We start from the raw sequence: 24,491 nt of genomic DNA on the forward strand, positions 1-24,491 counted from the left end.
AAGGAGTGCCTTCCAGCTGTCCCTGATTCGAGGCACAAGTCTGGTGAGAAACACCTCTTTACCCTCACCTTCTTCAAAGCACTCCAAGCATGCCAATGCTGACAAGCGGGCAAAGTCTTGGAGTTCTCCTAGAAAGACTGCTAGTAAGTCCTCCAGTACTGGTTCAAGACATCACAAATCTAGAAACTCACCAGCTCTGTCCAAGGCAGCACCATTGACTCCGGCTCTTTCAGGACTGTTGAGGCTGGTGTCTTTGGTCCTTCATCTTTCCAGCTGATCCAGTCTACCTCAGTGCTGCTGGCTCTGTGGACACCCATATATGCACTCTTCACCTGTTGCCAGAGCTGTCCCATCCATAGGATGGACTGGGGCAACCGTCCCAGGCCCCACGCTTTTGGGGGCCCTGTGCTTTGGGACATGAGGTCCAGGGCGGCCTGGGGAGCTAGTGGGGGGCCTGGCACCGGCAGCAGTGAGCAACCCAGCCTGCTCCGCCTCGCCGGCTCCCAGCGTCACTCGGGGATGGGGGTTTGGGGAAAGGGGTGGGATGGGGGCAGGGCAGTAGTGGGAAGAGGCAGGGTGGGAGTTTGGGGGAACGGGTGGAGTGGGGGCAGGACCTGGGTCCTGCCCCCCTCCTTGGGACGGCCCTGCCATCTAGTCTGCAGGTGTTCTTGCTGGAAAGGGATCGTCTCTGTCTTCCCCTACCAGACTCTCCTTTGCTGCAGCTGGCTCTGCTTAAAGGCAACTCCAGTATTGCTTTGTCGATATTCTCAACACCATTGCACACTATGCCCCCAGTAAACTTGGAGTCATCAGCACTGCTGGCTCACTCCGCACGACAGGAGCTTTTAGTCATCAGCACTGTTGAGACACTCCACTCAGCCAATGCACTTCGGAGCCATTAGCACTGTTGGCTCCATCAAATACAATACTGTTTCTCTGCCTGTTATGCTGGCACTTATCACTTCATCTGCATTCCGACCACCTTGACCCTCAGTTTTGTTGGATCGCAGTGTTTCTCCCATACCCAGACCACCTTGAACTACAACGGGCACTGCTCCTCCCTATTCCGAAGAAACCTATATTTATTCCTCAGACTCTGAAAGGGAGGAACCTGTATCACTTTTAAGATCTTTTAGATCACCTTATAGGCCTTCTGCCATGGTTACGGGATCTAAGGAACAGGACTAGGTTTCTTATAAGCAGGCTTCAGCAGGATGTCTCTCACTATGGATGGCTTGCACTGTGCAGTATCTTTCATGGCCTTAGTGGTCTTTGGCTGCTCTGAGAAATTCTAGGCCTCCATCACGCTCATGCTTTAGGAGAAAGTTGTCTCCTCCTCCCCCGTGCAGGAAACCTCTACCCAGGATCCTACTACCAACTCTCCACCCACTGAGTTGGACCCCATGGACTCCTTTTCAATAGGACTCCCTTTGAAGAAGGAGGATCCTGGGAACTACAGGCCAGTCAGCCTCACCTCAGTCCCTGGAAAAATCATGGAGCAGGTCCTCAAAGAATCAATCCTGAAGCACTTGCATGAGAAGAAAGTGATCAGGAACAGCCAGCATGGATTCACCAAGGGAAGGTCATGCCTGACTAATCTAATCGCCTTTTATGATGAGATTACTGGTTCTGTGGATGAAGGGAAAGCAGTGGATGTATTGTTTCTTGACTTTAGCAAAGCTTTTGACACGGTCTCCCACAGTATTCTTGTCAGCAAGTTAAGGAAGTATGGGCTGGATGAATGCACTATAAGGTGGGTAGAAAGCTGGCTAGATTGTCGGGCTCAACGGGTAGTGATCAATGGCTCCATGTCTAGTTGGCAGCTGGTATCAAGTGGAGTACCCCAAGGGTCGGTCCTGGGGCCGGTTTTGTTCAATATCTTCATAAACGATCTGGAGGATGGTGTGGATTGCACTCTCAGCAAATTTGCGGATGATACTAAACTGGGAGGAGTGGTAGATACGCTGGAGGGGAGGGATAGGATACAGAAGGACCTAGACCAATTGGAGGATTGGGCCAAAAGAAATCTGATGAGGTTCAATAAGGATAAGTGCAGGGTCCTGCACTTAGGACGGAAGAACCCAATGCACAGCTACAGACTAGGGACAGAATGGCTAGGCAGCAGTTCTGCGGAAAAGGACCTAGGGGTTACAGTGGACGAGAAGCTGGATATGAGTCAGCAGTGTGCCCTTGTTGCCAAGAAGGCCAATGACATTTTGGGATGTATAAGTAGGGGCATTGCTAGCAGATCTAGGGACGTGATCGTTCCCCTCTATTCGACATTGGTGAGGCCTCATCTGGAGTACTGTGTCCAGTTTTGGGCCCCACACTTCAAGAAGGATGTGGATAAATTGGAGAGAGTCCAGCGAAGGGCAACAAAAATGATTAGGGGACTGGAACACATGAGTTATGAGGAGAGGCTGAGGGAGCTGGGATTGTTTAGCCTGCAGAAGAGAAGAATGAGGGGGGATTTGATAGCTGCTTTCAACTACCTGAAAGGGGGTTCCAAAGAGGATGGCTCTAGACTGTTCTCAATGGTAGCAGATGACAGAACGAGGAGTAATGGTCTCAAGTTGCAGTGGGGGAGGTTTAGGTTGGATATTAGGAAAAACTTTTTCACTAAGAGGGTGGTGAAACACTGGAATGCGTTACCTAGGGAGGTGGTAGAATCTCCTTCCTTAGAGGTTTTTAAGGTCAGGCTTGACAAAGCCCTGGCTGAGATGATTTAACTGGGAATTGGTCCTGCTTCGAGCAGGGGGTTGGACTAGATGACCTTCAGGGGTCCCTTCTAACCCTGATATTCTATGATTCTATGATTCTATGAACCGATGGGTACAACCTCACACTTGCTTATTGTCTATGAAGGCAGCATTTCTGGTGGCAGTCACTTCCACAAGGAGGGTTTTAAAACTTCAAGAGCTTCTGTGTGACTACAATATTCCATAAAGATAAGGTTTCCCTTAGGCTATACCGTAACTTTATGTTTAAAGTAGTGTCATCTTTCCAGCTGAACCAAACTATTCATCTTCTGGTGTTTTCCCCCAAAACTGCATTCTTCCAGAGCTGACAAGTCTTTGTACTTTGGACATTCTTAGAGCTTTGGCATTCTGTCTGGACCAAACTAGGTTCTTCAGAACCTCTCCCAGGCTTTTTGTAGCCTACGCTGAGAGTGTTAAGGGTCTATCAATGTCACCTCAGCAAATCTCAAATTGGATTTCTGACTGCATTAATCCTCTTGCTAATGTCTCTCCTCCACCGAGAATAACAGCTCACTCAACCAAGGCTCAGTTCACTTCATCAGCCTTTGAACAATGTCTCAATAGCAGATACCTACAAAGCAGCAAAATGGTCGTCTGTACATACCTTTTCCGGACATTACACCGTCACTCAAACCTCTTGTGATGATGCCAACTTTGGCAAGCCTGTGTTACAATCTCTGTTCACGTGATCTGAAGTCACTCCACCTGTAGAGGAACTTCGGATGAATCACCTGCAGTGGATTGTATATGTGCACAATCACTCAAAGGAGAAAAAATGGTTAGCTACCTGTACAGTAATTGTTGTAGTTCTTTGAGTAGTGTCGCTATGGGTGCGCCACGGTAGGTGTGTGTGTGTGCACACGCGCTTCCTGCCTGCCATGAGACTAGCCAGTGTGTGTGGGCATTTCTCCCTCAGTTCTTTCTCAACCACCCTATGCTAGAGAGGGAGCTGAGTGCTGTCTGTTCACGGATCGTTAACTCCTGATAGTTCTGCAAATTTTTTTGCTGCTTTGAAGCCCCTTTCTTTTAGTATTTGTTTGCTTTTTAGTTGCCCGTGCCAAAAAAAAAAAAAAAGAGAGAGAGCGAGAGAGAGAAAAGAAAACAACAATAAGATCTCGCCTCCCGCCAACCCCGGCACAGGGGGACCCCTGGACAAGGATAAGGATATGCTTGGCTTCTCAGGCTTCAAAAAGTGTCTTAGCGGCAAAGATTCCATTCCAGTAACGGACAGACACTTGCAGTGTATTCACTGCCTCAGAGAGAAGCACAATCCACAAAAGTGTGGTTGGTGACAGCAGGTAAAACCCAGGTTCAGGAAGTACAGAGAGTTAAGGCTAAGGGTATGTCTACACTATGAAATTAGGTTGAATTTATAGAAGTCGGTTTTTTAGAAATCATTTTTATATAGTCCATTGTGTGTGTCCCCACACAAAATGCTCTAAGTGCATTAAGTGCATTAACTCGGCGGAGTTCTTCCACAGTACCGAGGCTAGCATCGACTTCCGGAGCATTGCACTGTGGGTAGCTATCCCGCAGTTCCCACAGTCTCCGCCGCCCATTGGAATTCTGGGTTGAAATCCCAATGCCTAATGAGGCAAAAACATTGTCATGGGTGGTTCTGGGTACATGTCATCAGGCCCTCTGTGAAAACAATGGCGGACAATCGTTTTGTGCCTTTTTCCTGGGTTACCTGTGCAGATGCCATACCACGGCAAGCATGGAGCCCGCTAAGCTTACTGTCACCGTACGTCTCCTTGGTGCTGGCAGACGCGGTACTGCATTGCTACAAAGCAACAGCTCATTGCCTTGTGGCAGCAGACGGTGCAATAGGCCTGATAACCATCGTCATCATGTTCTAGGTGCTCTTGGCCACCTCAGTGAGGTCGGTCAGGAACGCTTGGGCAGAATTGGGAACAGGGACATAAATAGGAGTGACTCAACCAGGTCATTCTCTTTAGTCCTGCCGGCAGTCCTATTGCGTTGTCTTCTGCCAAGCAACCAGGAGATGAGGATGACTAGCAGTCCTGCTGCACCGTCTGCTGCCAGCCTAAGATGTAAAAGATAGATGGAGTGGATCAAAACAAGAAATAGACCAGATTTGTTTTGTATTCATTTGCTCCCTCCTCCCTCCCTCCGTGAAATCAACGGTCGACAATCATTTCTATGAGATCTGTCAGGGGCACCTTGAAAAGTTAATGGAGATTCAGTCCTGCCTGAAATACCCGGGGGGGGGATAGTTCAGTGGGTTGAGCATTGGCCTGCTAAACCCCAGGTTTTGAGTTCAATCATTGAGGGGTCCATTCTGTGTGACAGTTGTTTTTGTTTCTCCTTGATGTAAAGCCACCCCCTTTGCTGATTTTAATTCCCTGTAAGTCAACCCTGTAAGCCATGTCGTCAGTCACCCCTCCCTCTGTCAGAGCAATGGCAGACCATCGTTCCGCGCCTTTTTTCCATGCAGATGCCATACCATGGCAAGCATGTGCCCGCTCAGATCACTTTGGCAATTATGAGCACATAAAATACCACGTGCATTATCCAGCAGTATATGCAGCACCAGAACCTGCCAAAGCGAAACCAGGCTAGTAGGCGACGTCAGCGCGGTGATGAGAGTGATGAGGACATGGACACAGACTACTTTCAAAGCACGGGCCCTGGCAATGTGGGCATCATGGTGCTAATGGGGCAGGTTCATGCCGTGGAACGCTGATTCTGGCCCCGGGAAACAAGCACAGACTGGTGGGACCGCATAGCGTTGCAGGTCTGGGATGATTCCCAGTGGCTTCGAAACTTTCGCATGTGTAAGGGCGCTTTCATGGAACTTTGTGACTTGCTTTCCCCTGCCCTGAAGCACCAGAATACCAAGATGAGAGCAGCTCTCACAGTTGAGAAGCAAGTGGCAATAGCCCTGTGGAAGCTTGCAACGCCAGACAGCTACCAGTCAGTCGGGAATCAATTTGGAGTGGGCAAATCTACTGTGCGGGCTGCTGTGATGCAAGTAGCCAACGCAATCAAAGATCTGCTGCTATCAAGGGTAGTGACTCTGGGAAATGTGCAGGTCATAGTGGATGGCTTTGCTGCAATGGGATTCCCTAACTGTGGTGGGGCCACATAGACGGAACCCATATCCCTATCTTGGCACCGGAGCACCAAGCCAGTGAGTACATAAACCGCAAGGAGTACTTTTCAGTAGTGCTTCAAGCACTGGTGGATCACAAGAGACGTTTCACCAACATCAACATGAGATGGCCGGGAAAGGTACATGACGCTCGCATCTTCAGGAACTCTGGTCTGTTTCAAAAGCTGCAGGAAGGGATTTACTTCCCAGACCAGAAAATAACTGCTGGGGATGTTGAAATGCCTATAGTTATCCTTGGGGACCCAGCCTACCCCTTAATGTCATGGCTCATGAAGCCATACACAGGCAGCCTGGACAGTAGTCAGGAGCTGTTTAACTACAGACTGAGCAAGTGCAGAATGGTGGTAGAATGTGCATTTGGACGTTTAAAAGCGCGCTGGCGCAGTTTACTGACTCGCTTAGACCTCAGCAAAACCAATATTTCCATTGTTATTACTGCTTGCTGTGCACTCCACAATCTCTGTGAGAGTAAAGGGGAGACGTTTATGGCAGGATGGGAGGTTGAGGCAAATTGCCTGGCCGCTGGTTACGCGCAGCTAGACACCAGGGCAGTTAGAAGAGCACAAGAGGGCGCGCTGCGCATCAGAGAATCTTTGAAAACCAGTTTCATGACTGGCCAGGCTACGGTATGAAAAGTTCTGTTTGTTTCTCCTTGATGAAACTCCCCCTGCCCCTTGGTTCACTCTACTTCCCTGTAAGCTAACCACCCTCCCCGCCCCCCTTCGTTCACCGCTTGCAGAGGCAATAAAGTCATTATTGCTTCACATTCATGCATTCTTTATTAATTCATCACACAAACAGGGGGATAATTGCCAAGGTAGCCTGGGAGGGGTGGGGGAGGAGGGAAGGACAAGGCCACACTGCACTTTAAAACTTAAAAAATTTAAAGCTTATTGAATGCCAGCCTTCTGTTGCTTGGGCAATCCTCTGGGGTGGAGTGGCTGGGTGTCCGGAGGCCCCTCACCGCATTCTTGGGCATCTGGGTGAGGAGGCTATGGAACCTGGGGAGGAGGGCGGTTGGTTACACAGGGGCTGTAGCAGCGGTCTGTGCTCCAGCTGCCTTTCCTGCAGCTCAACCATACCCTGGAGCACATTAGTTTGATCCTCCAGCAGCCTCAGCATTGAATCCTGCCTTCTGTCATCACGCTGCCGCCACCTATCATCTTCAGCCCTCTCTTCAGCCCGCCACCTCTCCTCGCGTTCATGTTGTGCTTTCCTGCACTCTGACATTGTCTGCCTCCTTGCATTGGTCTGTGCTCTGTCAGTATGGGAGGACAGCATGAGCTCAGAGAACATTTCATTGTGACTGCATTTTTTTTGCCTTCTAATCTTCACTAGCCTCTGGGAAGGAGAAGATCCTATGATCCTTGAAACACATGCAGCTGGTGGAGAAAAAAAACGGGAAAGTGGTATTTAAAAAGACACATTTTATAGAACAATGGGTACATTCTTTCACGGTAAACTTGCTGTTAACATTACATACATAGCACATGTGCTTTCATTACAAGGTCACATTTTGCCTCCCCCCACTGCGTGGCTAACCCATCCCCCCACCGCGTGGCTAACAGCGGGGAACATTTCTGTTCAGCCACAGGCAAACACCCCAGCAGGAACGGGCACCTTTGAATGTCCCCTTAAGAAAAGCACCCTATTTCAACCAGGTGACCATGAATGATATCACTCACCTGTGGAAAACACAGAGAGATAAAGAACGGATATTTGAATGCCAGCAAACATATGCTGCAATGCTTTGTTCTGCAATGATTCCCGACTACATGCTACTGGCCTGGTGTGGTAAAATGTCCTACCATGGTGGATGGAATAAGTCTGCCCTCCCCAGAAAACTTTTGCAAAGGCTTTGAGAGTACATCTAGGAGAGCTTTATGGAGATGTCCCTGGAGGATTTCCGCTCCATCCCCAGACACGTTAACAGACTTTTCCAGTAGCTGTACTGGCCGCAAAGGCCAGGGCAAATTAATCATTAAACATGCTTGCTTTTAAACCATGTATACTATTTAAAAAGGTACACTCACCAGAGGTCCCTTCTCCACCTGGCGGGTCTGGGAGGCAGCCTTCGGTGGGTTCGGGGGGTACTGGCTCCAGGTCTAGGGTGAGAAACTGTTCCTGGCTGTCGGGAAAACCGCTTTCTCCTCTTGCTTGCTGTGAGCTATCTTCAACCTCCTCCTCATCATCTTCCTCGTCCCCAAAACTTGCTTCTGTGTTGCCTCCCACTCCATTGACGGAGTCAAAGCACAGGGTTGGGGTAGTGGTGGCTGAACCCCCTAAAATGGCATGCAGCTCATCATAGAAGCGGCATGCTTGGGACTCTGACCCAGAGCAGCCGTTTGCCTCTCTGATTTTCTGGTAGGCTTGCCTCAGCTCCTTAAGTTTCATGCGGCACTGCTTCGGGTCCCTGTTATGGCCTCTGTCCTTCATGCGCTGGGAGATTTTGACAAATGTTTTGGCATTTCAAAAACTGGAACAGAGTTCTGATAGCACGGATTCCTCTCCCCATACAGCGATCAGATCCCATACCTCCATTTTGGTCCATGCTGGAACTCTTTTGTGATTCTGGGACTTCCATCATGGTCACCTCTGCTGATGAGCTCTGCATGGTCACCTCTGCTGATGAGCTCTGCACTCACCTGCAGCTTGCCACACTGGCCAAACAGGAAATGAGATTCAGAAGTTCATGGGCCTTTTCCTGTCTACTTGGCCAGTGCATCTGAGTTGAGAGTGCTGTCCAGAGTGGTCACAATGGAGTACTCTGGGATAGTTCCTGGAGGCCAATACCGTCGAATTGCGTCCACACTACCCCAAATTCGACCCAGCAAGGCTGATTTCAGCGCTAACCCCCTTGTCGGGGGTGGAGTAAAGAAATCAATTTTAAGAGCCCTTTAAGTCGAAAAAAAGGGCTTCGCCATGTGGACGGGTGCAGGGTTAAATCGATTTAACGCTGCTAAATTCGACCTCAAGTCCTAGTGTAGACTAGGCCTAAAACTCCTGCTCATAATGTCAGCCCTTCAGCCTCCAGAATCTCAGAGTGAGACATCACCGCAACCTTCTATGCTGAGGGCAGGTGATTTTAAGGAATCGAGCCACTCGCTAAAGACCCATAAGAAGAGGTCTGTGAGTCCCTGTAGTGAGCCCAATTCGAGACAGAAACGTTCTCCAGCTTTATCAGTCTCTTCAGTACCAATGGCATCAAAGCTGCCGAGAGTCAGTACTCAGGGCACACATAGTACCAAGTTGACAGAGGCCCAATGGGCATGGGCAGAGAAATACTGGTACTGCGAGGGTGTGACAAACAGACAGTCCACGCCAGGGAAGGCTACATCATTGAGATCACAAGTACTGATGCTGACCTCAGTGCAAGTGGCGCCGACGGACCATACAACCAAGTGATCAGGAAAGTGATCAGGAACAGCCAGCATGGATTCACCAAGGGAAGGTCATGCCTGACTAATCTAATCGCCTTTTATGATGAGATTACTGGTTCTGTGGATGAAGGGAAAGCAGTGGATGTATTGTTTCTTGACTTTAGCAAAGCTTTTGACACGGTCTCCCATAGTATTCTTGTCAGCAAGTTAAGGAAGTATGGGCTGGATGAATGCACTATAAGGTGGGTAGAAAGCTGGCTAGATTGTCGGGCTCAACGGGTAGTGATCAATGGCTCCATGTCTAGTTGGCAGCCGGTATCAAGTGGAGTGCCCCAAGGGTCGGTCCTGGGGCCGGTTTTATTCAATATCTTCATAAATGATCTGGAGGATGGTGTGGATTGCACTCTCAGCAAATTTGCGGATGATACTAAACTGGGAGGAGTGGTAGATACGCTGGAGGGGAGGGATAGGATACAGAAGGACCTAGACCAATTGGAAGATTGGGCCAAAAGGAATCTGATGAGGTTCAATAAGGATAAGTGCAGGGTCCTGCACTTAGGACGGAAGAACCCAATGCACAGCTACAGACTAGGGACCGAATGGCTAGGCAGCAGTTCTGCGGAAAAGGACCTAGGGGTGACAGTGGACGAGAAGCTGGATATGAGTCAGCAGTGTGCCCTTGTTGCCAAGAAGGCCAATGGCATTTTGGGATGTATAAGTAGGGGCATAGCGAGCAGATCGAGGGACGTGATCGTTCCCCTTTATTCGACATTGGTGAGGCCTCATCTGGAGTACTGTGTCCAGTTTTGGGCCCCACACTTCAAGAAGGATGTGGATAAATTGGAGAGAGTCCAGCGAAGGGCAACAAAAATGATTAGGGGACTGGAACACATGAGTTATGAGGAGAGGCTGAGGGAGCTGGGATTGTTTAGCCTGCAGAAGAGAAAGAATGAAGATTTGATAGCTGCTTTCAACTACCTGAAAGGGGGTTCCAAAGAGGATGGCTCTAGACTGTTCTCAATGGTAGCAGATGACAGAACGAGGAGTAATGGTCTCAAGTTGCAGTGGGGGAGGTTTCGATTGGATATTAGGAAAAACTTTTTCACTAAGAGGGTGGTGAAACACTGGAATGAGTTACCTAGGGAGGTGGTAGAATCTCCTTCCTTAGAGGTTTTTAAGGTCAGGCTTGACAAAGCCCTGGCTGGGATGATTTAACTGGGAATTGGTCCTGCTTTGAGCAGGGGGTTGGACTAGATGACCTTCTGGGGTCCCTTCCAACCCTGATATTCTATGATTCTATGAACCAGGTCCATGTCTCCAACTCCCTCAGTGCAAGTTCCTCAGCACTGGCTGCCTTCAGCACTGATACCAGTACTGTCCGCACCAGTGGACTACAGGTGTGCATCAGACCTCTCAGCATCCGATGCACCCTTCTCAGTATCAGAGCCTCATTACCAAGCTAGCCAGGAGCAGTGGACGCATTGGCACCTGCATCTCCACGCCATGCACCACCACTTTCCCATTCAGAGTCAGATAGCTAGCCGGAGGAGTTGGGTTCTCACCCATTGTCACCACGCGGACCCCAGTCCCACCAGAGGTACCCCCCTGGCCCTCAACTTCCTTGGTATGGGCAACCATGATTCCAGCCACCAGCTCCCTACCCTCAGTAGCCAAACTGGGATCCCTGCTAGGCCCAGAGACAACAAGCCTAACAGGCACCTAGCGTGATTTACCAGCAGGCACAGAGAAGTCCCACTTCAGCGACAATGTCAAGGGCACCCGACCCTCCAGAATTCTTGGAGGAAGAATGGGAAGCGGAGGCGGAAAAGCAAGAGGTTCCTCAAATCCACCTTTCATCATCCTCACCTGACGAGTTGGTGATGCCTCCCCTGCCATCTCTGGCAGATGACTGTGTCATTCCAGGACCTAACTCAAAGAGTGGCTGAGGCCCTACAAGTGCAACTATATGAGGTGTATGAACCTCATCAAGCTGGTGGACATCTTTCACATTCTTCCACCTCTGCCAGGGTAGCTTTCCCAGTTAACAAGGCGCTCTTAGACCCTACTAGGAGTGATTCACCCATCTGCCTCCAAATTCCATCATAGTGGACATGGTCAATTCGAGTGGTTGCCAATACCAGTTTAAATCTACCCTGTACGACCAAGACTGGACGTGCTTGGACCTGTTTGGCAGAAAAGCCACCCTCCAGATTTGGGGAGCCAAACTATCAGGCTTTACTAGCCAAATATGGTTATCAGAACTATATAAAATTAAACTCCTTTATTGAGCAGCTCCCAGATACATACAAAGACCAATTCATGGCTGTCATTAACAAAGGCCAGCTAGTGGTGAAAATGTCTCTGCAGTGCGCGTTGGACACGGCCAACACGGCAGCGCATTCAATCTCCCCCGCTATGGCTATGAGGAGAGCCTCATGGCTCCATTTGTCCAGCTTCCCGAAGGAGGTCCAGACAATAGTAGAGAACCTCCCCTTCAAGAGAACAAAACTATTTGCCGAGAAGGCAGATGCATCCTTCCACATGGTAAAGGATTCTCGAGTGACTCTGAGATCCTTGGGGATATACAGGCTGGCTTACAAAAGAAAATACAGTCCTCAACCATAGGTCAAGCTGAGATCATTGCAGTATGTGCCTCAATATTCATTGCGGAGATTGTACAAGCCACAGAGAAAGAAATTGAAATTCTGTAAGCGCAAACAATCAGGGCCACAGCCACCCTTGTCTCAGCCCTCAACTTCGAAGTGACACTTTTTATGGGTTGGTCGAGGTGCCAATAGAACATTCTCCTTACAATCTCACCTTGGGAAACCCCACATTTCCTTTTGGAGACTGCCTTTCTCCTATCCGCAGTACCGGGGAACAGATAACCTCCAACAAGTGGGTGCTGGAAATTGTCCAGGGTGGATATGACATCCACTTCTCCTCCCTTCCCCCTCCCAAACATCCTTCCCCATCCCTCTTCAGGGACCCTTCTCATGAGAGTCTACTACACCAAGAGGTGAATCATCTCCTCAACGTAGGAGCTATAGAGCCGGTACCCACACATCTCAAGGACAAAGGCTTCTACTCTCGTTACTTCCTGATGCCAAAGAAAAAGGGAGGTTGGAGACCTATACTGGACCTCAAAGCACTCAATAGGTATGTCAAGGTGCAGAAATTCAAGATAGTTATGCTGTCAACGATTATCCCAGCGCTAGAAAAAGGGGACTTGTTCTCGGCCCTCAATCTTCAAGATGCATATTTTCACATCTCTATCATAGCAAAACACAGGAGTTACCTCAGGGTCACGCTAGGTCAAGACTGCTACCAGTACAGAGTACTCCCTTTCAGCCTTTCATTGGCCCCCAGTGTGTTATCCAAGGTCCTTTCGGTAGTGGCAGCCCATCTACGGTCTCAGGGTATCGTGATTTTTCCATACCTGGACGATTGCCTTCTCAGGACACGGTCCTTTGCAGAGGCCCAGTGAGTCATTCAGACCACACAAGACTTATTTCTGAGACTGGGCCTACAAATCAACGAACAAAAATTGTCCATAACACTGGTTCAAAATCTAGTGTTTATAGGAGCCGACCTTGACTCCATTCAGGCGAGGGCGCTCCTACCATATCACAGATTTCTCAGTCTCTCCTCTTTGATAGAGACAATACAATCCAGCCCTCAAATCTTGGCCAGATAGTTTCTGGGGCACATGGCCATGGGCACATCAATCATTGCTCATGCCAGACTATGCATGAGAGGCCTCCAAGCATGGTTGGGCTTGGTATACAGACCAAAGAAAGACAATATAATCAAGCTCCTGTCAGTGCCCATCATAGTCAAGCAATCCTTGAACTGGTGGAAGGACCCAATGAATGTTCACATGGGGATCCCATTCGGTCAGTTTTCCCCATCCCTTCTTCTGACCACTGATGCATCCCTCATAGGCTAGGGAGCTGTCATAAATATAAAGGGAAGGGTAACAACCTTCCTGTATACAGTACTATAAAATCCTTCCTGGCCAGAGGCACAAAATCCTTTTACCTGTAAAGGGTTAAGAAGCTCAGGTAACCTGGCTGGCACCTGACCAAAAGGACCAATAAGGGGACAAGATACTTTCAAATATGGGGCGGAGGGGAAGGTTTTGTCTGTCTGTTCAGTGTGCTTGCCAGACACAGATCAAGGAAGCAAGCAATCCAACTCAATTAGAATTAGTAAGTACTAGCAAGGGAATGCGTTAGCTTATTTTTGTTTTGGTTTGTGATTTTCTCTGTGCTGAGAGGAAGGTGTATTCCTGGTTTTCTTTTTGTAACTTTAAAGTTTGGCCCAGAGGGAAATCCTCTGTGTTTTTGAATCTGATTGCCCTGTAAGATTATCTTCCATTCTAATTTTACAGACATGTTTCTTTTACCTTTTTTCTTTATAATAAAGTTCTGTTTCTTTTAGAATCTGATTGGGGTTTTTTTAGTGTCCTAAAAAAACCCAAGGTTGGTCTGTGTTCATCTTGTTTATTCTCAAGCCTCCCCAGGAAAGGAGGTGTGGAGGCTTTGGGGGATATTAGGGGGCAGTAGGAACTCCAAGTGGTCCTTTCCCTGAGTTTGTCAAAATCACTTGGTGGTAGCAGTGTTACCTAATCCAAGGTACAAGGGAGAATTTGTGCCTTGGGGAGTTTTTAACCTAAGCTGGTAGAAATAAGCTTAGGGGGGTCTCTCATACTCTAGAGTTCAGAGTGGGGAGGGAACCCTGACAGGAGCACATCTCAGTGGTCGCACTGTTCATGGCAAATGCTTCCTGTCAGAGATATGTCTCCACATCAACCTGCTGGAGCTCAGAGCGGTTTGAAATGCATGTGCTCACTTCCTCACACTGATGAAGAACATGCACATGAAGGTCATAACAGACAACGTGGCCTGTATGTACTACATAAACCATCAAGGAGGCAGCAGATCTCATTCTTTGTGCACAGAAGCTCTGAAGCTATGGAATTGGTGCATCTCCCACAACATCCTAATAGCAGCAGCCTACCTACCGGGAATATACAACACAACGGCTGACAGCCTCAACTGCAAGTTCCTGCGTGACCATGAATAGGAAGTAGAGCCAACCATTTTACATGATATATTCCAGCAATGGGGGTTGCCACAGATAGATTTGTTCGCTATCTACCAGAACAAGAAATGTCTGCCTTACTGCTCCAGAGCAGGGATCAGACGACGCTCCAAGGGAGACGCTCTCCTCATCCCTTGAAACAAGTGCCTTCTTTAGGAATTTCCTCCATTCCCTCTATTGCTAAAGGTGCTATTGAAGATAAAAAAGGAAAAAGCAAACATTCAGATTGCCCCCACCTGGCCCAGACAGACATGATACCCTTCCCTGTCCCAGCTGGTGTTGTGTCCACCGATGACCCTACCGATCATTCCCTATAGTCTGTCACAGAATGAGGGTTGCACCCTTCATCCCAGTCCATGTGTCCTACATCTGAAAGCATGGCTCCTTCATGGTTCCAGCACATAGAGACATCCTGCTCAGAGGAGGCACAGGAGGTACTAATCCACAGTAGGAAGGGTGCTACTCGTCGCATCTACCTGCAGAAATGGAAGGGATTCTGGATATGGTGCCAATCCAAGGATGTCACCCCTAATTCAGCCACCTTGCGGGTCATCCTGGATTCTCTGTTACCCTTAAAGAAATCGGGTCTCTCTATTAGCTCGCTGAATGTTCACTTGGCAACAATTGCAGCCTTCCACCAGCAGGGTAGAAGGCTACTCAGTCTTCTCTCAGCCGATTAATAAGAGGTTTCTAAAAGGTATAGCAAACCTCTTCCCACAATCCAGGACCCCTACTCCTCAATGGGATCTCAAACTAGCACTAAAGGAACTGACTAGACCGCCATTCAAACCCATGGCCACTTGTTCATTAACTCACCTTTCCATGAAGGATGGGGGAGATAGCAGTTTTGATGGCACACCTCCTGTTTACAATGTTCTTCCTGGACAAGGTCACACTCAGACCACACACGAAGTTCACTCCCAAAGTAACTTCTGCATTTCACATGAATGAACTCATTCAACTCCCAACATTCTATCCAAAAGCCTCATACGGACAATAGAGAGGCCATCCTGCATACACTCAATGTGACAGAGCTTTGGCCTTCTACTTACACAATATAAAGGCCTTCCGAAAATCTCTGAGGCTCTTCCTTTCAGTTGCGGTTAGGTCAAAGAATGCGGCAATCTCAGCTCAGAGACTATCCAAGAAGGTCTCTGGCTGTAATAAACTCTGCTACCAATTACAGGCGGTAACACCCCCATCTTCAATACGCACGCATTCCACAAGGGTGGTCTCCTCATCAATCGCCTTCTCTAAAGGTATCACCATATCAGAGATATGCAGAGCAGCTACATGGGCCTCTGCACATACCTTTGCAGAACACTATGCCATTCTGAGTGATTCAGCTTCAGACGCCCAATTCGGGGCTTCTGTACCATCATTTGTATCAGACTCCGAAGTCCCAGGTTCCAACAGTGTGTACTGCTCAGGAGTCACCTACAGTGGAGCATCCATAGCAACACTACTTGAAGAAGAAGAAGAGGAAGTTACTTTGTGCAATAAGGATGGTTCTTCAAGATGTGTGTCCCTATGGGTGCTCCACAAACCTCCCTCCTCCCCTCTACTTTGGTGTTTCCACTGGTTGACTCTGGGGTAGAGAAGGAACTGAGGGAGAAATGCCTCTGCACGCTAGCTAGCCTTGTGGTAGGCAGGGAGCTGCACAGGCGGGACAGATTGCTATTGAAATTCTCCAATCAACAGCATGGGGGTGCACACACACCTACAGGGGAGCACCCATAGGGACACAAGTCTTGAAGAACCGTTGTTACTGCACAAGGTGAGTAACTTCCTCTTCTTTGACATATGTTGTGCAGATATATGTTCCATGACTCTCCCACTTTCCCATCTACTTCACACATAGGTGCCGAACTACGGGGTGCTGGGGGTGCTGCCATACCCCCTGGTTTGAAATGATTTCCATTATATACAGGGTTTACAGTTTGGTTCAATGGCTCTCAGCACCCCCACTATAAAAATTGTTCTAGTACCCCTCACTTCGGACATTACATACAGCAGTGTGAAGGAACGGAGAGGGAGGTGGTGGATGTGCCCCTTTTATGGTTTCATCTGGGAACCTGAGCAGAACGGGAGCACATGCACCACCTAGTGCTACTGCTGGCAAAAGTCTCCAGCTCAAGTGCATTGGGACACGTACATTTGCAGTGGAATGTATATGTGCACAACACATCTTAAAAATGACAGGTACTGCATAAGTAAGTACCCAGCTTCTGTGAAAAAGTGGTGTTAAACTACCCCTGCACTAGCTTGCTGCACTCTAACTGTCCCTGTGCACCGTGGTGATGCACAATAACAGTTCATTAATGTGCTTTGATCTAGTCCTTTTTCAAAGAGAACTAGATTTAATGCGCATCAGCAAAGGCCACACAGACAGTGAGCGTGTGGCAGGCTAGCATGGGGTAGATTCACACCCCAGTTTGCCATAAACTAAATGTTTTTGTAGACTGGTCCCCACATCTACGCTATTGCTTTTATCAACCAAACTTTAATCTCATTAAAAAAAGAGATTGTTAATTTGACATCATCTATTTTCCATAAACCTGTGTTGATTGGCATTAACTTTATTACCCTCCTTTAGTTCTTTATTAAACAAGTTTCCTTGCAGCCATTCTGTTATTTTGCCTGAGACTGACAGGCCTATAATTACCCAGGTAATCCCTTTTATGCTTTTTAACTATTGGCACAAGATTAGCTTTCTTCCAGTCCTCTGAAACTTGCCCAATGTGCCACAAATCTCCTTGGCCAGCTCTTTTAAAACTCTTGAATGCAAGTTATCCAGATCTGCTGACTTAAAAATGTCTAACTATAATAGCTTGCTGGGTGTTTAACATCCTCCTTAGTTATGCTGGAATTGGAAGTATATCATCATCATATATGACTACATCATCTGGCATTTTCCTAAATATAGAATAGAAATATTTATTGAACAATTCTGCCTTTTCTGCTTTATTATTGATAGTTCTACCATTTCTGTCTAGTAATGGACTAATCGCATTGTGAGAGAGAAGACATGTCCACCTCCTTGAGGGCTCTAGGCCAGTGTATAGGCAGAGAGAGAATGTGCTCAGAATGGTCTTTGTATGCTAAATGCTCAGACTTTGCCTTCTCTTTGACTGCAGGACAACAAGGTTAATGGTGTAACCTGCTGTACTCGGATGCTAGGCTGCACGTACTTACATCCTTGGATCCTGCCCAAGCCTCACGTCTACTCCATTCCCCTGACTGTGCAGGATGAGCTGCTCCTACTGGGGAATAAAGCCCTCTGGGAACACCTCTCTTATACAGAGGCTGTCACGGCTGTACGCCACCTGCATGACCCACTAGCTGCTGCAAAGAAGGTCTGCACTTTAGCCCAAAGCTATGGCTGCCAAGACAATGTGGGAGCAATGGTGGTGTGTTTGAACATTGGTGAGGACAGCTGCACATGTGAGATGCACGGCCTCACCTTGCCGGGCCCTGGGGGCATTATTTCCACTGCCAAACCAACAACGCCTTCCTCAGGTAGTGGAATTGCCTCAGAGTTCAGCAGTGAGCTGTCAGCCTCAGAAGCTAGCAGTGAGGTGGGCTCCACTGCGTCAGATGAACACAGTGGAGCTGGTCTGGATGCAGGGTTGGTGCCTCGACCCGAGCGACGCTGCAGCCTCCATCCTGTGCCCCCATCCAGCATTTTTCAGCGCCAACCTTCCTGTGCCACGTTCTCTAGTAATCATTCTGACAATGGTCTGGACAGCGACGATGAGCAGCCTGTGGAGGGTGTGATGACCAATGGCAGCAAAGTGGAAGTGGAAGTGGACATCCACTGCTGTAAAGGAAAAAGCCTGGAGCCTCGGCCTCCTGGTGCTGAGGAGGGATCTCCTGCTGCTGGCTCAGAGGATGACTCTGGGGGGTTCTTCTTCAGGATTCAGAGACAGAACAGTGTGAACAGCAACATCTTCCTGGCAGGAACCAAGGAGAGGTGCGAGTTGCAGAAGTCTCCTTCTACATGCTGTCTCTCTGGGAAGAAGCTTTCCAATGGCTCCATAGTGCCCCTGGAAGAGAGCCTCAACCTTATTGAGGTAGCCACAGAGGTGCCGAAGAAGAAAACAGGTTATTTTGCTGCTCCCACCCAGCTGGAGCCAGAGGATCAATTTGTTGTGCCTGCTGACCTGGAAGAGGAAGTGAAGGAACAAATTAAGCAGGACCATGGGAGTGGTGCAGAGCAGGAGCCCAATGAGAAGGCTGCAGTGGCTCCTCCAGATGAGTTTGACACAGCTTTGTAACCCCATCGGGGCAGAGGAGTTGGCATCTGCAAGGAAAGGAACAGACATCAGCTCCCTCCTTATTGGAGTGGAGGATGAGCCTGGAGCTTTAAACTCAGGGCTGCCAGCTTCTTGAGGCAGCATCCCTGCTGTTCTGTGAGCCCAGGGTACTCAGGCCAGCAGCCAAGCTCCATGCTGGGGATTGTCTGGCATTTGAGAAGGCAGACTTCCCTATGTGTGCTCCCACCACCTGCCATTAACCCTTGCCCTCCTGAGGGTTTGCCAGGCAGTGGGCTGGTTTCTGTGTAGGAGCTGAGGAGGCAGCTGTTGTTATGCACAGCATCCAGAGTTCTGTGAAGTATCTGATTCAGCCATCATGATGGGACTGGTCACTTGGCTTCACTATTCAGAGAATACAGCTGGTGACAATGAAGCTTACTAGAGACACAGAACCAGTCAGAGAATTGATTCTTATATGCATCGCAAGCACTTTCATTGACTGCACTCGAGCCATTTTGCTCCCCATCTGCCCAGCACTTTACTATGTAGGGAGAGGGGCTTCCGTAACCTCACAATGGATATGATGGGGGGATTCCTCCAAATGGGAATTGGTGCCCTCCTGATAGGTACACCAGGGGCCCTGGGGGAGCTGAGGTAGTTCTGTCACCACTTGTTATGAGGTTATCCAGGGGCTTCCTTCCAACCTGAAGGATACAACTGGGACATGAGGGTTGGGTGCCCCAATGACAGATATGACCATGAGGCATGGAGGAGTTCCAGGAGGGGTTTGGCTGTCCCCATAACAAATATGATCGTGGGTAGGGATGGGGCTAGTGTGTACAACCATAGGGGATAGGGGGTTGGCCACCCCCCTGGTGTGCACTTCAAGGCAGAACCTTCCATATCCGCCAGACATGGGATGAAGTCAGAATCCACTGCAAAGCACAGAGTCTGTGCTCTTTGTGGTGCCCTCAGCTGGCAGAAGCTAAGAAGTGTGAGCGGGGGGACTTCATCTTGTCCATCGGGGTGTTTTGTTTGTAGCAGTAAAGGCTAATGAGCAGCCTAGAGTGCTCTGCATGTGCCAAGAAGGTCTCTGATGGTTCATTTCACAAGCACTCCCTCTAATACACATGGCGAAATATGAACCTCTTACACTGTAGCAGCAAAAGCGCCCTTGCCTGTCTCTGCAGAAGCAGAAAGCAGAATCAGTGTCCAGGACTGCCCATGCTCCAGCTGCAAGTGCTCAGACCAGGAAGTGAACAAGATGAAGCTGTGTGGTTTCTGCTTAGTTCTAAACTCAAGATGGAAAATGGAACTTTTCCCAAATACAAACATTTTTATCAGCACACTTGAGGAAAAAAGGATTTTAGAACAACTCTGGAGAGTAGCAGTGAGCTGCCCAGCATCCAGTCAGCAAATGTGTTCCAGTTTCCACCTTCAGGGCCTGGATGGGCCAGTATGCAGCGTGGTGCCCTGCTAGCACTTTTCTGGCTGTTTTTCCAGGATTTAAGCATTCGTCTTTACAAAAGGGTTGCAAAGACAACCTTCCATCTGTAATCCAGGCAGATCATCTTCCTGAGTCTGCAGCCCAGGAGTTGGGAACAATAGCTCTGAGGTGGGAGCTGCCTCAGTAATCTCAGGGTATGTCTACACTACAATTAAACATCTGTAGCTGGCCTGTGTCAGCTGGTTTGGGCTCCAGAGCTATTTATTTGCAGTGTAGACATTCAGGCTTGGGGACCCCACAAGGAGGGAGGCTCCCAGAGCCTGGGATCCTGCCCGAGCGCAAACATGTACACTGCAATTAAACAGCCCCGAGCCCTATAAGCCTGAGTCAGCTCTATACAGGCCAGCCCCAAGTGTTTAATTGCAGTGTAGACATACCCTCAGTGGTATGACAACACTGATAGCCTCATTATGACATTATTTGGGACTAGTGCTAGTGTTATTTTACTTATTTATTATGTCTAGGAAGAAAGTCTGAAAGGTTTTTCCAAAAGAGTTCTGGGCTTTTGGGGTGAGTATTATTTTGTCTGGTGTGTTTGGTTTTTGCTTCTCTTTTATATCAGAAAGTCAGGTCTTGTCTGACCTGGAATACTCAATGTACAATTAGAAAACTAGTGGGATTCTGACATCATAGATCCTGTGAGAAAACGTGATAGCAGGGAAGTAGCTATTATTCAGAACGTAAAACTCCTTGGCTTTGTCTTCACTAGGGGAAAAATATGTCTTTTTACTACATGGTAGCCAACATCCTAGCCCTGCTAACGTGCGTGGAAAGAACTGCCTGATCCACATAAAGGGCTATTCTGCACTAGAGTCGGTACCATAGTGCAGCTACCAGAGACACTCAATGCCGATGGAAGAGAGCTCTGCTGTCGGCATAATAAATCCGCCAACACAGCACTGTCCGCACTGGCGCTTAGGTCGGTGCAACTTACATCGCTCGGGGGGGTGGCTTTTTCACACCCCTGAGTGACATAAGTCATACTAACATAAGTACTAGGGCGTACAAGCCCTAGGATTTCATCATGTTTAATAACCACGTTAGCTAATGTCATAGAAAATCGCCTCTTTCCCATAGGATGGTCTCACCCTTTGAGTTTTGTTAACACCTATTTTAACTTAGAAGTTGGAAGAAAACCTTTTTGTTAAAGATTCAAAGCCTCTGCTAGTTCTATCAACCTAGAGAGAATTAAGGGACAAGAGCGCTCCCACACTGTCTCTGAGTTATCCAAGGAGTCTACAGTGAAAAGAGGAAGACCAAAAAAATTATTTAAAAAACAAAACAAAAAAACCTTTCAGGTTCTCTTCCTTAAAAGAAGCAAAAATTGCAGGTCCCCTTTAATTCTTTCACTGCTGATAATTTTAACAAACACCTGAGCTAGCCCAGTAGTCTCAGAAGCACTACAGAAGAGCTGCAACGCAGCCTCTTATACAGTCTTGGACTAATGCACTGACATGGAAATGTGCCCCTCTTCCTGAGTAAGAATGTGAATCGAATCCTTGCACTAGTACACTAGTATGTGCTATTACAAATAAGGTTCTGTACTGGAATCCTTGCACTGATGTGGAAAATCCAGCATGTGTCTCCGACTAGTAATTAGATTCTGAACATGATATCTGGGCTCCAACTAACCTGGGCTGTGAGGGAGTGTTGCAGCTGTCATTGAGAGGACTGATTTTATCAGCTCTGTATGGCTCAGTGGAAAAAGTGCAGGAAAAAGCAAAACAGACAGTTCAGATGGAGTGTATAGATACAGAGCCTCCATTCCCTGCAGCCCCCTGGAAGCTGTGGGGTGGAGCTGCTGAAGTAAAGGCTAATTGTGTACAGTGATCATCACTTAGGATTTTCTCTAATCCTATGTATTTGGAGCAGAAAGAGGTTTTAATGTGACCAGCTCCCTCCCTCCAAATCCTGTACACTCATTGGTTAGTGGTGGTTTCCTTGCACAACATGGCATGTTATCATAGACGCCAATCAGAACAGAGGGCTTCCTCTTGCTCTGATACATTGCTCTAATGCACGTCTTATGAGAAGAGTGTTTCACTCCAGGCTGCACAGTCTGAGCTTCCCCCTCTTCCTGGCCTCTTGATTTCCTGCTTTCCATGGGGCAGCAAGCTTCTTCCTTGTCTTTCCCAACTTACTTCTTGTTTTCTTATATTTTCAAGCTCCTAGGAACCCTGTCACCCATGTGGGGACAGGCTGGGCTGGTGGGGGCAGCCCTAGTGATGGGTTCTCAGCTGAGGGTGAGGTGAAGTACAAAGAAAGAGGAGTTTCCCATGCTTATTTCAATTTCTATCTGACCAGAGTTCTCCATAGCCTCTTCTTTTTCCTGATGATGATCTCAGGCCGTTGCACAGTTGCTGTCATCTCTGCAGGCGTGCAGCAGTGGAATCTTGACCTGGGGGTTGTGGCCACTCTCCCCTTCCTCTAGTGATAAAAATATGGAAAAGGTTGAGAACCACTGTCCTAGAGCATCTGTGTAATAAAGAGACTGTCCATGGAAGAGAAGTTGGAGCTGTCGTTTTCCCAGTGAGGGGCTGCAGTTTGCCGGTTAGTATTATTCCATCTGTCAAGTCTCAAGTATTTCTCTCCTTCTTGGTGTGCACTTTCAACAGCAGCAGATACTCCTAAGGCACTAACTTATCTGCTTTACTTGTTCAATAAGGTCCCAGTAGAAGGAACTAATGAACAAAATATCTGATATAAGAGCAAACTAATTCCAAGGCAAAAAGTATTGAGGATAAGAAATCTTGGCCAGTTAGCAGCCTCCGAATTGCTCCCAGCTGCCTAGAGCAGGTGAGGCTGAGGCTGCCTGATGGAAACTGCTGACTCCTAAACTGTGGGGCGAGGGTTAATTTCATTCCAGAAAGTGACAAGCACTTCAGGATACTCTCTCTGTTATGGGGATAGGTTGCTCTTAAGATCTACCACCCTTTCTCTAGTTTACAGAACATACAGCCACATCTATGGTCCTCGTAACCCAGGAGTTTCTCCACCTCTCCTGAAGGATGTAGGTTTTATGCCAAAGGGCGTTAAGGCAGTGGGTTCACGTCATAGTTTTTGTGCAATCATTGTCCGCTGTTCTATTGCAATCTTCAGACTTGTGTATTTTTGATATTTTTGAAATGTGTTAACTTTTTTAACTTGTCACATGAGCTAGAGCATGTTAAAGAGAAATTGCAGCAAAACGATTTTCCATGCCTTTGTTTTAAAATGAAGCATATACTATTTTATGTACCTGACTCTAGCATGCAGCTATAACAATGCCCCTCTTTCATTGTGTGTGGAAGTAGATTGTTTACTGAATGCCCCTTCAGCACTGCACCCACTGTATGTGACAGCAAAAGGAGGAAGAGCCTTGGGGTGAAAATGTGATTCCATTGATTCTTTACTAAGATATACAGAACAGTTCAGAAAGGAAGAATATTTTGATCAACTTTTCAGCGGACATAGCAATAAAGATTTTTACTTTCATCTAGGCGTATATTCTGTTTATGTTAATGCACTGGAGAGAACTTGCATAGTGCCACAATCATGCCATGATGTGAGCACAGTTGTGACCAGCTTTATCCAGGACGGTCTCAGGCCATGTTTACACTAGTGACCTTACAGCGGCACAGCTGTACCAATGCAGTTGCACCGCTGTAAGATCTCTCGTGTAGACACCCTATGCCGACATAACACTGTGTACCCTAGTACTTATGCCGGCAGAACTTATACTGCTCAGGGGGCTGTTGGGTTTTTTTTATCACCCTTGAGCAACATAAGTTTTGCTGACATAAGTGGTAGCGTAGACACGGACTCAGTCATCTGGCTGAGTGGGCTTCTGCCACCCAATAGGGCCTCCTCCTTATAAAGTACTTGTAAAGAATCTTCAAGGTGGAATTTCTTCATGTGAAGAGGAGTTCTGTAGCTTTGCCTCAAAAGTACTTTCTTGTGCAGCTCTTCAGAGGTATCTGCAGCAGATAGTAAGTGGAGAATCATTAGCCTGTGGCTAGGACTGACACAAGCCACTGTGCCTAGACATGTTTCAGAGTAGCAGCCGTGTTAGTCTGTATTCACAAAAAGAAAAGGAGGACTTGTGGCACCTTAGAGACTAACAAATTTATGTGAGCATAAGCATGAACTTCACAGCGAATACACTGGGTAACACTACCGATTTGGCTGCTAAGGGTTCTGCAGGTTGCAGGAATAGAGTTTTCCTCTCCCTGTATTTTTGGGCTAATGGAGGGCAGATAATTCACCTCTTGCCTTGCGAGTTGAAAGAAGGATTTGCTAAATAAATACTGTTTCCCCTCCCACTTACCTAGCGGATGAGTGACAGGTACCAAAAGAGGGCACTACCAA

General features: G+C 47.9%; 1 protein-coding gene across 2 annotated transcripts in view; it reads left to right on the top strand.

Moving 5' to 3' along the window:
• PHLPP2 (PH domain and leucine rich repeat protein phosphatase 2) overlaps positions 1-23,618 on the top strand; it is a 148,460-nt gene extending 124,842 nt beyond the window's left edge. For both annotated transcript variants that reach the window (XM_084644526.1, XM_084644527.1), the window contains one exon: positions 17,519-23,618. In XM_084644526.1, coding sequence (XP_084500652.1) covers positions 17,519-18,658 — 1,140 coding nt within the window. In that variant the 3' untranslated portion in view covers positions 18,659-23,618. The remainder of the gene's footprint in view (positions 1-17,518) is intronic.
• Positions 23,619-24,491: the final 873 nt, after the last annotated feature.

This window comes from Lepidochelys olivacea (genome assembly GCF_965140295.1).
Source record: "Lepidochelys olivacea isolate rLepOli2 genome assembly, chromosome: 12".
Taxonomy (NCBI): Eukaryota; Metazoa; Chordata; order Testudines; family Cheloniidae; genus Lepidochelys; species Lepidochelys olivacea.